Source organism: Trichechus manatus, unplaced genomic scaffold (assembly GCF_000243295.1).
Source record: "Trichechus manatus latirostris isolate Lorelei unplaced genomic scaffold, TriManLat1.0 scaffold00067, whole genome shotgun sequence".
Lineage (NCBI taxonomy): Eukaryota > Metazoa > Chordata > Mammalia > Sirenia > Trichechidae > Trichechus > Trichechus manatus.
The window spans coordinates 13,348,795-13,366,748 of NW_004444003.1; the positions used below are offsets into that span (position 1 = coordinate 13,348,795).

Here is a 17,954-nt window from a genome sequence, read left to right on the forward strand (position 1 = left end):
TGAAAAGGATATCAAGAAAACAATACCATTTATAATAGCCCTAAAAAGATAAAATAACTTAGGAATAAATCTAATAAGGATAACGCTAGGGGCGCTAATACATGGCATAAATATGATACAAATCATAACTAACAATGCATAAACACCAGAAGATAGATAACTGGGAGCTCCTAAAAATTAAATTTATGCTCATCAAAAGACTTCACCAAAAGAGTAAAAAGAGAACTTACAGATATATCTGACAAGGGTCTAATCTTTAAAATCTACAAGATACTGCAACACCTCAACAACAAAAAGACAAATGATCTGATTAAAAAATGGATAAATGATATGAATAGACACTTCACGAAAGAAGACATCCAGGCAGCTAACAGATAAATGAGGAAATGCCCACAATCATTAGTCATTAGAGAAATGCAAATCAAAACTACAATAAGATACCTCTAACCCCAACATTACTGGCATAAATCAAAAAACATAAAATAACAAATGTTGGAGAGGTTGTGAGGAGATTGGATCTCTTATGCATTGCTGATGGGAAAGTAAAATGGTACAACCACTATGGAAAACAATCTGGCGCCTCCTTAAAAAGCTAGAAATAGAAATACCATCTGATCCAGGAATCACACTTCTAGGAGCATCTCCTAGAGAAATAAGAGCCATCACATGAATAGACATGTGCACACCCATGTTCATTGCAGCATTATTCACAATAGCAAAAAGATGGAAACAACCTAAGTGCCCATCAACAGATGAATGAATAAACAAGTTATGGTACATACACACAATGGAATACTACACAATGATAAAGAACAATGATGAAACAGCAAAACATCTCAAAACATGGATGAATCTGGAGGGCATTATGCTGAGTATAATAAGTCAATCACAAAAAGACAAATATTATATGAGACCACTATTATAGAAACTCAAGAAAAGGTTTATACCCAGAAAAAAAAAAAACAATCTTTGATGGTTAAGAGGGAAGGGAAAGGTAGGGAGGGGAAATCACTAACAAGATAGTAGACAAGTATTAACTTCAGTGAAGGAAAGACAACACACAATACAGGGGAAGTCAGCACAGCTTGACCAAGGCAAAACCATAGAAGCTTCCTAGGCATATCCAAACACCTTGAAGGTCTGAGGTACTAGGGCTGAGGGCTGGGGACCATGGTCTCACGGGACGTCTAGGTCAATTGGCATAACATAGTTCATAAAGAAAATGTTCTACATCCTACTTTGGTAAGTAGCGTTTGGGGTCTTAAAAGCCTGCAAGCAGCCATCTAAGATATAACTATTGGTCCCAGCATGTTCAGAGAAAAGGTGAATGAAGAAAACCAAAGACACAAGGAAAATATTAGTCCAAAGGACTAATGGACCACATGAACCACAACCTCCACCAGCCTGAGCCCACAAGAACTAGATGGTGCCCAGCTACCACCACTGATAACTCTGACAGGGATCATAATAGAGGGATCTGGACAGAGCTTGAGAAAAATGTAGAACAAAATTCAAATTCACAGAAAAACACTGGACTCTGGTCTGACAGAAACTGGAGGAAACCCTGAGACTATGGCCCCTGGACACTCTGCTAACTCAGAACTAAAGCCACTCCCAAAGTCCACCTTTCAGCCAAAGATTAGATAGGGCTGTAAAACAAAACAGTAACACACATGAGGAACATGTGTCTTAGTTCAATCAAGTATACAAGACCAAACGGGCAACACTTGCCCAAAAGCAAAGACAAGAGGTTAGGAAGGGACAGGAAACCCGGACAAATGGACATGGGGAACCTGGGGTGTAAAGGGAAAGGGGGAGGTGCTGACACATGGCGGGATTGCAACCAATGTCACAAAACAATTTGTGTATAAATTTTTGAATGAGAAAATAATTTGTGCTGTAATAAACTTTCACCTAAAACACAAGAAATTTTTTTAAAAACGAAATCTAAAAAAAATAAGCGAAATATACTAAATATCCAACAGTTGAAGATTGCTCAAGTAAATGATGGACTTCCATATTATGGAAGGCCATTAATAAAAGATGTTATAGATAAGTATTTATTGGTATAGAAAGATAGTCATGATAATTAAGTGAAAAAGCAAGCCAAAAAAGTAATGTATCATATAATCCCATTGTAAAAAAGCATATATATTTGAACAAAAATATTTGAAAGTTAAAAAAAAAAAAAAACAACCAATGTATCTAACAAGAGATAGTCTAGGAAATATGCATAAATTATTCTCTACCATAGTTGGAAGTTAAGGACCAAGGAAACACTTTTTAAAAGTTTGCAAGTGAGTGAAAAACTTTTCTCTAGATAATGAGTTATTTTGACCAGCTCCTTCACTGCACCAAGATATTCACACAAAATAGCGGAGTACAGTCAAAATCTTTTTTATTGAGTACAGTTACTTTTCGTAGGAGTATTAAATTCCTTGTTATTTTGTCAGGGATTACTGTTAAAATGTTTATTTCCTGGGCAAAAACTGACTGGCCTTGAGATTTACAGCTCATAAGTGGGGAGATAACTTTAGGATTGAAAATTTGCCAGGGAAGTATTCATAAAGATAAGATAATCAGGTGTTGGCTATATATATGTAAAGTGAAAACATCATTCTTTAATACTTATATAGCTAAATCTTTATTTTCCTAGGACAGTAATAGTGTACTTAATTACTCCTTCCTGTAAGTCATAACCAAAAGAATGGGGCACAGAGAGGATCCAGGAGGAAAGAAGCATCTTACATTTGCCCTAAAAATTTCTAACTCTCAACTCTCTTCTCCCAGCAATGCATGGATGTTTAGAGGCAGTAAAGGTGCTTCTTAAGAGGTAAGGAAAAAAAAAGCCCAGCAAATTGGGGAAAATATTTGCTAATATTACAAAGAGTTAATATTGATATTATACATAGTCAGCCCTCTGTATCCACAGATTCCGCATCCGTGGATTCAACCAACTGTGGGTCGAAAATATTCGGAAAAAAAAGAAAGTTCCAAAAAGCAAAACTTGAATTTGCTGCGTGCTGAGCACTACACTGAATCCACAGGAATGAAATGATGTGTAGGCATCCCTGCTGTAGCCTCCCACCATTTCACAGACCCTCAGTCTTTCTCCAGCACTTGTTGTTTGAGCATTGTTTGCCTCACATCTTGTCATTATTCCCTAAACAATACAGTATAAAAACTATTTATATAGCATTTATGTTGTATTAGGTATTATAAATAATCTAGAGATGATTTAAAGTATACAGGAGGGTGTGCATAGGTTATATGCAAAACACTATGCCATTTTATTTAAGGGACTTGAGCATCCTTGGATTTTGGTATCCAAGGGGGTCCTGAAACAATCCTCTCACCCTATACTGAGGGACGACGGTAAAGAGTTCAGACAGATTGTTAAGAAAGACACTAAGCTTCCAGAAGAACAATGAACTAAAGGCATAAACTCAAAGAATATAAAATAAAGATAGCTAACCAACACATGGGTGAAAAGGTTTTTAGTGGCAAAATCATCCATTTGTTTGTTCTTTCAACAAATATTCTTATATTCATTCAGTACCTACTATGAACTAATCATTGTACAGATTCAGGACTACAACAGAAATGAACCAGACATGGTTTCTACCCTCACAAAACTCACAGCCTCCCACACAATGAACAAGTCATATCAGTCCAGTGAATGTTACAAGGAATTGCAGGAGACCTATAGGAGCTTGTAATAGGAAGACTCAGCTTGGCCTAGGAGTAAGGAATCTCAGTGTCAGTAATATTTAAGCTATGACCTGAAGAAGGGATAGAAATTAGGTAGCTGAAAGTGGGAGGCAGAGGAGCATTCCAGCGTCTGTAAATGCTCTAAGCCAGGAAAAAGCACGGTACATTTGAGAAACTGAAAGAAGTTCAGTACGTGCTGAAGTATCAACAGTGAAGGAGAGAAAGGTGTGAGATGAGGCTGGCGAGGAAGGCCAGATATAGATCATGTAGGACTCTGTAGACCATTTAAGGGTTTCAGATATTATTCTAAGCATGCAAGATGCCGTTGGAGAGTTTTAAGCAGGGGCATAATAAGAGATTTACATCTAGATCCTCTGGTTGCAAAGTAGAGAATAGATTGAGCAAGAGTGGGAGCTGCAAAACCAGTGGGAGGCTATTTCAGTAAAGCGGGAGAGAAATAATGGTAGCTGGGCTGAGGAGATGACTGTAGGCATAAAGAGAAGTGGAAAGATTTGGAGATATTTAGGATAAAGAATCAGTAGGGCTGGGTGAATAATTCGATAAAGAGAATGAGGGAGAGGGAGAAGTCAAGGATGACTATCAGGTTTCTAGTTAAGCAATTGGGTATGTGGTTCTGGTGCTATGTCCTGGGATACAGAACACTCAAGGTGGAGCAGGTTTGGGGGGAGAAGATGATAAATTCCCTTTTGGACATGTGGAGTTTCATATGCCCATGGCACATCCAACTGAAGATGTCAAGTAGGCAGTTAGATACACAAATCTGAGCCAAAAGGAGAAGTATGGACTGAGATGGAATCCCTGGGTGGTACAAATGGTTCAGTGCTCAACTACTAGCCAAAAGGTTGGTGGTTCAATTCCACCCAGAGGCACCTCAGAAGACAGGCCCGATGATCTGCTTCTGAAAGGTCATAGCCTTGAAAACCCCATGGAGTGCAGTTCTACTCTGCACACATGGGGTTACCATGAGTCAGAATCGACTCGACAGCAACTGACGACAACAACATGGGCTGAGATGCAAATATGGAATTTATCAACATAGAGGTGATGATTGGAGCCGTAGGAGTGGATGAGATTACCTGGGGAGACAATGTATAGAGAAGAGGGCCTAATGTAGTGCCCTGAAAAGGATTGCTTATGTGTAGGGTTTGCCTCTTACACATTGGCACATACCTGATTGTCTACAGATTTATGAATATTCATTTATTCATCACACAGTTTTTGAGCACTTCCTATGTATTAGGTGCTGGGTGATAAACAAAACAAATGTTTTCCCTAGAGGAGTTTATAGGCTAGTGTGGAAGACAAGGATAGACAAATATCCCACAAATAAATATATTAATTACAGTGATATACTACAAAGAAAAGTACAGATGCTATGAGAGAGCAGAGGTCCTAATTTAGACTAAGGAGTGGGGAAAGGTCTTTGTCAAAGTCACATTTAAGCTGAGTCCCGAAGGATGAGTTGGAGTTAGTCAAGTGAAGAATGGAGGAATAATGTTCCAAGCAGAGGAGATTAGCAAGTCCAAAGGCAGAAAAGAAGTTGGCAGCTGGAGGACCAAGAAGAAGATTGGAACAAGTTAAGCACAGGCGAAGGGAGGGTGTCGTGAGAGGAACCAGGAGAGGGAAGCAGGTGCCACATAATTCTGAGTCTTGTAGATCAGGTTAAAGATTTCAGATTTTCTCCTTTGTGCAGTGGGAAGCAGTTAAAGATTTTAAACAGGAGAGTGACCTTATCCAAATTATATTGTGAAAAGATTACTCTGGTTGCCGTGGAGAAGAGATTAGCAAGGCAATTGTCAAGGTGAGAAAAACAGGAGGCTATTGTCTTGCAACTTGGCCTATTTACTTGGTCTAAAAGGGTGAAAGTGGAGATGAAGAGAAAGATACATTTTTTTTTTTTTTTTTTAGTATTTTGGATGTAGAATTGACAGATTTTGGAAATTGATTGATTATGGGGGTTAAGGGAAAGGGAGGTAGGAAGAATGGCCTCAAGATTCTGGCATGAAAAACTGGGGAGATGAAGGTGTCATAAAATGAGATGGAGAAGGTTAGAAGAGGACCAACTTTGCTGGGGAAGATCAACATATCTTGAAGACCTAGAGCTCAGCTCAGATATTGAGATGGGGGAGAAGAGGGAGAGAGCTCCAGATTAGCACAGATAATCTGTAACACTTACAATCCACTTGCAGGTGAGCAAATGTCAACTGTCCATTGGGCTTGAAGTGGTGAATTTTCTCAGCTCTGTTATATTGGGTTTTGGCTCTAGGTGCCAGTATGAACCAGACTGCAGAGACAAGTGTGGCATTACACCCTTTATGGATGCAATTCAGTGTGGTCACATCAACGTAGCTAGGCTGCTCCTTGAAAAACATAAGGTATTGAAATGGCTTGGGCTTATTCCTTTGGTTCTTCCTACAAATTTTATATCATAGGAGAAACAGAAAGCATAATTAGTAATTCAGATCCTGGGTTTAAATCCCAGGTCTGCCAATTCCACCCGTGAGACCCCTTGATCTCTCTAAGCATCAGTGTTCTCATCGGCAAGATGAAGATAAATAATTTCTTCAGGGGGTTATTATAAGTATTATTTTACCAGTTGTCGTCCAGTCGACTCCGACTCATGGTGACCCCATGGGTGTCAGAGTAGAACTGTGCTCCGTAGGGTTTTCAATGACTGAGTTTTTCAAAAGTAGATCACTAGGCCTCTCTTCTGAAGTGCCTCTGGGTGGACTTGAACCTTCAACCTGTCCATTAGCAGCCAAACACGTTGACCATTTGTACCACCCAGGGACTCCATTGTAAGGATTAAATAATATCATGTACATAAAGCAGCGGGCAAAGTAATTATTCAGTACACAGTAGCTGTTTTATAGTAACAACAACAAACTGTCCCTGCTGACTGTCCTTTTGGCACTATAGTCAAGATTATTGAATCTAAACCATGGGGGGCGGGTATTAGAGAGCCCTTTGAAAATCTGACGAAAGCTATGGATCCTCTGCCTTGTAAAAAGTACTTAGACAACAAAATTTTGCCAAAATGTCAGAAGGTTCACAGACCCAGGTTTTTCTGCTGCTTATCTGCTTTTCCGATCTCCCTTCTATCTACTAGGCTTGCGTTTCAGCTGAGGATACGCTAGGGGCACAGGCTGTGCACAGAGCAGCAGTCACTGGGCAGAATGAAGCTATCCGATTCTTGGTCTCTGATCTTGGCATTGATGTTGACGTGAGAGCAACATCAACCCACCTGACAGCACTTCACTATGCAGCTAAGGTTTGTTTATTTCATAACCATGTCTCTGCTTCCTTAGGCTTGCCTTACTCTATTAATGAATAGCTGTGTAAGCCTGGTTCTTTGGCTCCATCCATGTGGAAGAAATTGCCCACAATGTGCTCCGGAAATGTTCATGATTCTGAAGCTCTGTATCCCTTTAAATAGAAACCTGACTTTGTTTCTAAGTAAAAATTGAAAAAATGCTTTACTCCATATAATACCTAGGATTTATGCACCCCCTCCCCTGCCTTTTTTGTTGTCTTGAATAATGTTTTTTGAAGCCATAAAGATCCATTTTATGAAATTTCTAGCTTCCTTATCCCTGTACTACTTTTCAAGAGTTAGGATCTCTTTAACGGGGGCAAGGGAATTGCATTTACTGGGTTCTCCAATGTATAAAATATTTAAGACATGCAAAATTTTTTCACTAGAAAAGCAGCTATCTACATTCTCCTGTTTTAAATGCTTTAAGTCTTTTGTGGATTATGTTTAACATTACTTATTGGTTATGTGCTTTTACCTGTTTTTGGAGCCACAAGAGTAAATTTTTTTTCTGATCAACTACCATATTTTTGCAAATAACACGCCCACATAAATAACACACCCACACATATAATGCAGATAGCACACCTAGGAAAATAATGTGTGAGGGGGTTGCACAGTCAGCAAAAGCATGTAACGAGCATGTTATTTGCATAAAATGTGGTATACTCTCCTTTCTGATTTCCCCCTCAAAAGCAAGTGGATAGATTTATGAGATTGGGCTAATAGCATGGTCTGTAATCACAGGGGGGAAAAGCCACAGGAATATTGATTCTGTAACCTTGATTTTAGTCACACCACATGCTAATGAACTAACTTGCTAAATAAGAGAGTTTATAAATTATTTCATAAATGATGATGCTAGCTGTAATAAGAATGCCATTTATGAGAAATTACAATCTTTTCTAGTTCATCTCTTCCCACAAGATTTTAGCAAAGAGTATAAATATACTCTTGGAAATTTTGGAATTGTTTATTCTGTATAAATCACAAAATTTATATGCCTTATACTGACGGAAACTCAACTGTATTGGTCAATAGTTTGGCGTACAATGTTGGTCATCTATAGTCTAATAATTGAAAGTCGCCAAAATCTTTATTTAATGATTTATAATGGAATTTGAGAGTGATATAATGAATCTTCCTTTAGATATGAAAATTCAGTTGGGGCAGTTGACTATTTTTTAAAAAATACCTAATATACATTAGAATTTATATTTAAAATTTTGCTTTTATCCTCATCACAGTGTTAACAAATGTATTTCCAACACTCAGGAAGGACATACAAGCACAGTTCAGACTCTCCTATCCTTGGGTGCTGACATCAACTCTAAAGATGAAAGAAATCGATCAGGTGAGACTTATCTTTCCTTATGCCTTGAAAATTATTAGTAAATTAAATGTAAACAATTAATGGACTTTTATATTTAAAAAATTGATTTTAATATTATTCTTCTAGCAGTTCAGCAACTTTTCCTTAAAATAATATTCTCTCTGGAATTTAACATTTTCCAAAGCTGTAGAACTATTGCTATTACCATAACAATAATGATGACTATTTCTCATTACTCCTACTGTTCTTTCTGTTTTTATTATTATTTTATACCACAACAATATATGTAAAATAGAAGCATTTTCTATCTTAATTCATGATAGCACCAGCTATCTGGGTATTGTATAGATTCATCATATGTTGTCTCTCTTTGGAATAAATTTAGAAACTATAATCAGTGTAATTTTTTTAAATTTAGGACTCAGAAAGATATTTTAGAACTAATTCTTTAGACTTAGACTTTAGAATAAAACCTCTAATTAACATTCTGTGAGCCAGTGGCCATCTTGCAAGGGTTTTATATGGTCTTCATGATGCTTCAAAGACTCACAGATAACTAATTACTCACTCTAGAGCTGGAAAGCATGGCTGCTAAGTCCAGGGAGCGACACAAGACCTTATCCTAGAGACTGGGTGGTAGAACCAGGAATATTCTCAGCACACCAGAAACCTTCAGCACTAATTGCTACAACCAGATTGAGAAAACTTGGCTGCAGTTTTTCTTATTATTACATCATTCTTATTCACGGTGATCATATTTTTACTCACGAGAATTCACAAAACTTCGAGAAAGTTTTCTGTGCCATTTAAAGTGTGTTTTGTACAGAAATGAGCATGAGGAAAACCAATCTCATATTTCCCATTAACTTGCTGTGTTGTTTTAAACAAGTTTCTTAAAGTCTCTCTAACTGGTTTCATTATCTTTAAAAATATTCTCAACCCAATCAGGTTAAAAAGAAAAATAGTATTTTGATCTAGGATAGGCAAAGTCGTAGGGATGTAGTATGGAAATACAAAATCTGTAGAATTGAAAGAACCAGTATTTTTATAAGGAACAATCTAATCACAAGGTCCATACTGCATGAGGGATCCTGCACTAAGTTCATGTGATTTTTGTCTTCTCTCAGCCCTGCATCTGGCCTGTGCTGGTCAGCACTTGCCTTGCACTGTGTTTCTCCTGCAGTCGGGACTGAAGGATTCCCCAGACATAACGGGCACCTTGGCTCAGCAGCTCACAAGGAGAGCAGAAATCCTTCAGTGCTTTGACCAAACAGTAATGACATAAGAATGTTTCTAAAAGAAGGCAATAAACTGCATGGTGGTTTACATCCTGCTTCCTAAATATCCAGTGTTTTCTATTTCCTCCTTCCACCTTCCTTCCTCCTGCACTCTCCTCTCCAGTTGAGCATTTCCCAGATTAGTTGAGTGCATCATGTAAGCACTGGGGGTCAGGAGACTAGATTCCTAGCAATATGGCTGACACATTGTGAAATCCTGAGCATAATCATCATCTTTCCATAACCTGTATTTCACAATTTTTACACTTAAGGTAAAAATAGATACCATTTATGAAATCAGTCTCTGGAATCCTTAGAGAAACATGTAACATGAGCATAATATAGTATACATACTTTTCTATGTGTATGAGATGTTTTACAATAAATACTATATGGTAGGGCAATGATAATCGTATTAAAAATATAACAAGTTACTATTAACGCAAGCTATTAAATTGGTAGATTTAATTTCTTCTTTCCTAGGCTTTTTCTTGACCATTACATGGTTTAACTTTCATCTCACAGCCAGGAAGGAAATGTTTATAATCTGTTACACAAACAAGGAATTAATGAAAAATTTTTTTATATTCTAAGCGCTGCTACTTAAGCTATAAAGTTTTAATCACTCTGTACTGACTCCCTTCAGGTAATAAATACACCTGGAAAACGCAACTAAGATACTGCCAAAACTTTTCCATTACCTAAGTTACCCACAGGTTACATTTCCTGTCCCATCTCATCCTCCTATTGGAGCCTATGATTGCTAAGGAATGAAACATTTGATATTACAACTTTAAAAAATTTGTAGCAACTTAGATTAAACGTAGAATGAATCCTTGGGCATTTGGATTCTTTTTCTGTTTCATTTCTTTCTCTCTCTCCCGCTCTTTCTCTCTCTCTCTTTCTTTCTTTTTCTCTCTCTCTTTCATTCTTTCATAGTTTTTTCTGAGTTTTAAAGCATAATTATTAGTCCAAGTACGTCTTTTAAAAAATCTTATTCTCAGTGTTGTGCTAGGCTTGGTAAATAGCAACAATTATCAGTTCTTCTTAATGATTCCCACATGGCACTGAGCTGATTCCTATCCCTAACAACCAAGTAAATGTTCTAGTAGAAACACAACATGATTATACAATCCTGTCTTGTGAACTTTATATCACACACTGTCTTTCTACCTCTGCGCTGATTTGAGATGTAATTACCATTTTCCTGGTGCTTCAGAGACATCTTTGTGTCAGTGTCTTTTGGGTCTGAAGATGATCCTGTTAACGTGGATATCCATATGTGCAAGTAGGACAGAAAGATTGATGTGATGCTGACATCTTTTCCCCTCCGCACACACGTAAAGCAGCTTTTTCTTTACAACTATTGTGTGCAAGGTCGGTTCACATTTGTAGCTTTGCTTCTACCCTTTCAAACTGGCTAGTGATTACGGCATATCAATTACACTTTTGTTTCCAGTAGTTCCAGATTTGATGTAGCCCTGCAGTATAAACCTTGGTATTAGATGCTGCTGCTGAACTATCAAGAAGCCAGAGATGGCAATGGTGATGATAATAACATTAATTGTGACAAAGATAGTAGTAATAATATAATCTATAGTTATATTGGTGATAAATTAAATATAAATATATTTATATATAAATATTAAATATATAAATATAACAGAATATAATTAATATTAATTATAGTCATGATTTCATTTTAATAATAATGTATTAATGCTAATGGAAATTACAATAGTATTATTCCTTCACTTTTTAATTACAGTTACTTTCCTCAATTCCTTTTGGTCTTTACTTAAAAGTCACCTTCTTGGTGAGGCCTTCCCAGTCTACTCTATCTATCTAAAATTTCCTTCCCTCCTTCAACATTTTATATCTCCCTTCCCTAGTTTATTTTTTATCCTTAGGATTTACCACTATCAGATATACTATATTTTTTTATTTATTTTGTTTCCCCAAGAGAATATAAGTTCTTGGGCAAAATTTTAGTCTCCTTTATTCACTACTAAGGAGACCTGGTGGTGCAGTTGCTAAGTGCTTAGCTGCTAACTGAAAGGTCAGCCATTCAAATCTACCAGCTGCCACGCAGGAGAAAGATGTGGCACTCATCTTTTGTAAAGATTTACAGCCTTGGAAACCCTATGGGGCAATTCTACTCTGTTGTGTAGGCTCGCTGTGAGTTGGAATCGACTCAGTGGCAATGGGTTTGGCTGGTTTGGTTTATTCACACAGTGGTTCAGCATTAGGCTGCTAACCAAAATGTTGGCAGTTCGAATCCACCAGCTGCTTCTTGGAAAAACAGTGGGGCAGTTCTACTCTGTCCTACAGGGTCGCTATAAGTCAGAATCGACTCAATGGGAACAGGTTTGGTTTTATTTTTTTAATATCTATAGGGCCTAGAACTGTGCCTGACACATAGTAAGTTTTAAATAATTATATGGCCAATGAAAGAATGATAATAATTTATGTTTACTGAGCACTTACTATATGCTAGCTACTGTGTGATTCCCAACAGGGGTTAGGACTCCAACACATGTTTTGGGGGACACAATTCAATCCATAACACACAATATTTCTCCAACCCCCTAAGTTAGAAACCTGGGAGTCATTGATGTCTCCGTAAGCTCTAGTCAGTTCCATCTATTAGCTAGCCCTCTAATCTATCTATTCCACTCCATTCTACTGTGGTTCCCTGGTTCATGCCCTCGTAGTCTCATCCCAGACCAATACCACAATAGCCTACTAACTATTCCTCATGCTTCTAGTCTTGTCCTCCTCAAACCCATCCTCCACATAGCTGCCAGAGAACTCTGACCAAAGACATTGATCGCTGATGGTGGTTTAATGTGTCTCTCCTCCCAGAGAACATACTTACACTTTAACAAGGTCTTCCAACACATTAACCAAGACCCACCTCCATGGGGGTTTTTGGCTGGTCCTGAAAGCACACCTGATCCCTGGTGAATGTGTGTTATTGATTAGAGTAGAAATCACTGAAAAGAGATACAGTTGCAACTGGTAAGAATTGCAATCATTCAGAAATACCTAGGAGCTAGCATATATTGCCAAAAAGAATTCTAAAAGAAAGTATTTACATGACAAAATGGGAAAAGGATTACAAAATGGAAAATAAACTACAAAACCCCAGACCGAAGAAAAGTGAAAACTACATGAAAGGAGCTCAGGTAATGAAAGAAGTGCAAGCACTGAATTTAATTTAACCTGTGACGTTACTAGGATTTACCAGAAGATGGCAGACCAGAAAATGTTCCTTTTATCCCCCCTAGATTTTTTTTTAAAGGCTCATTGTAAAATATGGAAAATGCAGGATATTTCCCATAATTCCTCCACCCAGAAATAACCATTTATTTCCTCTGTCTTTTTAAATGCATATAGTTAAGATGATGCTGTATATGCAATTTTTTTCCTAACTTTATATACAATCATATCCTAATGCTCTTAAAAAAGTTTGTGCACATTGTCTTATTTTGTTTTTATTTTATCGTGCTTTAGGTGAAAATTTACAGCAGATTAGTTTCTCATTCAACAACTTATACACAGATTGTTTTGTGACATTGGTTGCAATACCCACGATGTGTCAACACTCTCACCTTCCCCACCCTGGGTTCCCCGTTTCCGTTTGTCCATTTTTCCTGTCCCTTCCTGCCTTCTCATAGTTGGTTTTGAGCAGGTGTTGCCCATTTGGGCTCGTATATGTGATTGAACTAATAAGCACGTTTCTCATGTGTGTTATTGTTTTATACCAAAAAAAAAAAAAACCCATTGCCATCAAGTCAATTCCAACTCATAGCAACCCTATCGGACAGAGTAGAACTGCACCATGCAGTTCCCAGGGAGCGGCTGGTAGATTCAAACTGCCTGCCGACCTTTTGGTTAGCAGTTGAGTTCTCAACCACTGCACTGTCTGACCTGTCTAATCTTTGGCTGAAGGATGAACTTCGGGAGTGGCTTCAGTTCTGAGTTAAAAGGGTGTATGGGGGCCATAGTCTCAGAGGTTTGGACTTTGTTTTTAATGCATCATATAATTGTTCATATTTATTCCTTCATGTGGCCATTTTGGAATTTTTTTAAGATAAGATATAGACTAGATTTTGGAAAACGATATGGTGCTTACTTAAAAAGCTAGAAATAGAAATACCGTATGATCCAGCAATCCCACTCCTAGGAATATATCCTAGAGAAATAAGAGCCATCACACAAATAGACATATGCACACCCATGTTCATTGCAGCATTGTTCATAATAGCAAAAAGATGGAAACAACCTAGGTACTCATCAACAGATGAGTGGATAAACTACGGTACATACACACAATGGAATACTACACGATGATAAAGAACAATGATGAATCTGCAAAGCATCTCACAACATGGATGAATCTGGAGGGCACTGTGCTGAGTGAAATAAGTCAATCACGAAAGGACAAATGTATGTTACCACTACTATAAAAACTCATGAAAAGGTTTACACACAAAAAGAAACAATCTTTGATGGTTATGAGGGAAGGAAGGAGTGGGAGGGAAAAACACTAAAAAGACAATACATATGTGGTAGCTTTGGTGAAGGGTAAGACAATACACAATACTGGAGAAGCCAGCACAACTTGTCCAAGGCAAGGTCATGGAAGCTCCATAGACACATCCAAACTTCCTGAGGGATCAAATTACTGGGCTGAGGGCTGTGGGGACCATGATCTCAGGGAACATCTAGCTCAAATGGCATAACACAGCTTATAAAGAAAATGTTCTACATTCTACTTTAGTGAGTAGCGTCTGGGGTCTTAAAAGCTTGTGAGCAGCCATCTAAGATACTTCACTGGTCTCACCCCATCTGGAACAAGGGAGAATGAACAAAACCAAACACACAAGGGAAAGGTTAGTTCAAAGGAATAATGGACCACAACTACCACAGCCTCCACCCGACTAAGTCCAGCAAAACTAGATGGTGTCTGGCTACCACCAACAACTGCTCTGACAGGGATCACAGTAGAGTGTCCTGGACAGAGCCAGAGAAAAAAATGTAGAACAAAATTCTAACTCACACATACACACACACACACACACATACACACACACACACACACACACACACACACACACACACACACAAAGACTAGACTTAACGGGTCTGACAGAGACTGGAGAAAACTTGAGAGTATGGTCCCTGGGCACACCTTTAGCTCAGTAACAAAGTCACTCCTGAGGTTCACCCTTCAGCCAAAGATTAGATAGGTCCATAAAACAAAATGAGACTAAATGGGCACAGCAGCCCAGGGAAAACGATGAGAAAGCAGGAGGGGACAGGAAAGCTGGTAATGGGGAACCCAAGGTCGAGAAGGGGAGAATGTTGACAGGTTGTGGGGTTGGCAACCAATGTCCCAAAACAATATGTGTATTAATTGTTTAATGAGAACCTAGTTTGGTATGTAAACCTTCATCTAAAGTACAATTTAAAAAATTTAAAAAAAAAGATACAGACTAGATAATCAATAAACCCATTGCCATCAAATCAATTCCAACTCATAGCGACTCGATAGGACAGAGTAGAACTGCCCTATAGAGTTTCCAGGGAGCACCTGGTGGATTCAAACTGCCGACCTTTTGGTTAGCAGCCATAGCACTTAACCACTACACCACCAGGGTTTCTGGATAATCAGTAAAGCTTTGTCAAATTCTGCTGAAAACAAGGACAAGGGGATTACCAGAAGATCAGGGGCTAAGTGGGTAGTTGGTAGACAGTAGATACAGCAAGCCTGTACTCTTTAGGATAGGTTGAGTGGTGAAAAAAAGGAAAGAATAGGATGATAGTTGGATGGGATGGTAGATTTTTTTTTTAGAGAGGGTGAAACCTTAGCATGTTTATAGAGAAAGAGCAGGATACAATGGTGGGGAAGAAGTTGAAGCAGTAAGAAAGTGAAGAGCTCATTGATAAAGCAAGGTCCTAGAGGAGATCAAGGGAAATGGGATCAAAAGCCCTTGGGGAATAGAAGGGAAATCCTCAATATGGTAAAGAGCACTTGTGAAAAACTCACAGCTAACATACTCAATGGAGAAAGACGAAGAGCTTTCCCTTAAGATTTAAAAAAAGACAAAGATACCCACTCTCATCACTGCTATTCAATCTTATACTGGAAGTTCTAATCAGAGACATTAGGCGAGAAAAAGAAATTAATAAAATCCACTTAGGGCAGAAAGAAGTAAAACTATCCCTATTCACAGGTGACATGATCGCCTATATAGAAAATTCCAAAGAATCCACAAGAAAGCTACTACAGCTAATAAATGAATTCAGCAAAGTTGCAGGGTACAAGGTCAAACAAAAATCAATTGGATTTTTATATACCAGCAATGAATAATCTGAAATGAAAATTAAGAAAACAATTATATTTATGATAGCATCTAAAGGAATAAAATTTTTAGGAATAAATTTAACCAGGGAGGTGAAAGACTTGTACAATGAAAACAAAAACACTGTTGAAAAAAATTAAAGACCTAAATAAATGGAAAGACATCTGTGTTCATGGATTTGAAGACTTAATATTGTTAAAATGCCAATACTATCCAAAGCGATCTATAGATTAAATGCAATCCTGATGAAAATACCAACAGCCTTCTTTACAGAAATGGAAAAACCAATTCCCAATTTTATGTGGAATGGCAAGAGGCCCTGAATAGCTAAAGCTATTCTGAAGAAAAAGTAAGACTCCCACTTCCTGATTTCAAAACAAACTACATAGCTAGTAATCAGAACAGCGTGGTACTGGTATGATGATACACACACAGACCAATGGAGTAGAATTGAGAGTCCAGAAATAAACCCATACATCTATGGTCAACTGACTTTTTTTTAGAGTGTTATCTTTTTTTTGGGGAGGGGGATTGATTATTTTATTGTTGTACTTTAAGTGAAAGTTTACAATTCTAGTCTCAAAAATTAATGCATACGTTGTTATATGACCCTAATTGCTCTCCCTATACTGTGACAGCACACTCCTCCTTTCCACCCCTGATTTCCCATGTCCATTCAACCAGCTCCTGACCCTCTCTGCCTTCTCATCTCTCCTCCGGACAGGAGCTGCCCGTTTAGTTTTATGTATCTACTTGAGCTAAGAAGCACACTCCTCACGAGTATCATCTTCTGTCCCATAGTCCCGTCTAATCTTTGTCTGAAGAGTTGGCCTCGGGAATGGTTTTACTTCTGGGTTGACAGAGAGTCCAGGGGCCTTGCTTTCTGGGATTCCTCCAGTCTAGGTCAGACCATTAAGTCTGGTCTTTTTACTAAAATTTGAGTTCTGCACCCCACTTTTCTCCTGCTCCATCAGGGACTCTCTGTTGTGTTCCCTGTCAGGGCGGTCATTGGTGGTAGCTGGGCACCATCTAGTTCTTCTGGTCTCAGGCTGATGCAGTCTCTGGTTTATGTGGCCCTTTCTGTCTCTTGGGCTAATACTTTTCTTGTGTCTTTGGTGTTCTTCATTCTCCTTTACTCCAGGTGGTTGGGACCAATTGATGAATCTTAGATGGCCACTCGCTAGCTTTTAAGACCCTAGACGCCACTCACCAAAGTAGGATGCAGAACATTTTCTTAATAAACTTAGTTATGCCAATTGACCTAGATGTCCCCTGAAAGCATGGTCCCCAGACCCCCACACCTACTACTCTGTCCCTCAAAGTGTTTGGTTGTATTCAGGAAACTTCTTAGCTTTGATTTAGTCCAGTTGTGCTGACTTCCCCTGTAGTGTGTGTTGTCCCTCCCTTCACCTAAGATAATTCTTGTCTACTATCTAGTTAGTGAATAAGGAGCTGTCTCCCTCCCCGCCCTTGTAACCATCAAAGAATGTTTTCTTCTATTGGTCAGCTGACTTTTGACAAGGGTGCTAAGACCATTCAATGGGGGAGAAAGAGTCTCTTCAATAATCAGTGCTGGGGAAATTGGATTTCCACATGCAGAAGAATGAACCAGGATCCAACCCTCACACCATACACAAAAACTAATTCAAAATGGATTGAGGACCTAAATGTCAAAACTAAGACCATAAAATTCATAGAAGGGGTGTGGTTGTCAGGCCTAATTTTTAATGATGGATTATCTGATAACATAACAGAAACACAAACAGTAAAAGACAAAATAGATAAATGGGACTTCATAAAAATTAACTACTTTTGTTTGTCAAATAATTTTATTTAAAAAGTGAAAAGACAACCTATGGATTGGGAAAAAAATTTCTGGAACTATATATCTGATAAGGGTCTAATATCCAAAAAAATATGAAATTTCT

At 38.2% G+C, this 17,954-nt stretch overlaps 1 protein-coding gene across 1 annotated transcript in view; it reads left to right on the forward strand.

Moving 5' to 3' along the window:
• Positions 1–9,698, forward strand: part of ANKRD16 (ankyrin repeat domain 16) — a 24,040-nt gene extending 14,342 nt beyond the window's left edge. Inside the window, exons 3-7 of the mRNA XM_023734421.1 lie at positions 2,791–2,833; positions 5,999–6,107; positions 6,842–7,003; positions 8,321–8,399; positions 9,506–9,698. Coding sequence (XP_023590189.1) covers positions 2,791–2,833; positions 5,999–6,107; positions 6,842–7,003; positions 8,321–8,399; positions 9,506–9,663 — 551 coding nt within the window. The 3' untranslated portion in view covers positions 9,664–9,698. The remainder of the gene's footprint in view (positions 1–2,790; positions 2,834–5,998; positions 6,108–6,841; positions 7,004–8,320; positions 8,400–9,505) is intronic.
• Positions 9,699–17,954: the final 8,256 nt, after the last annotated feature.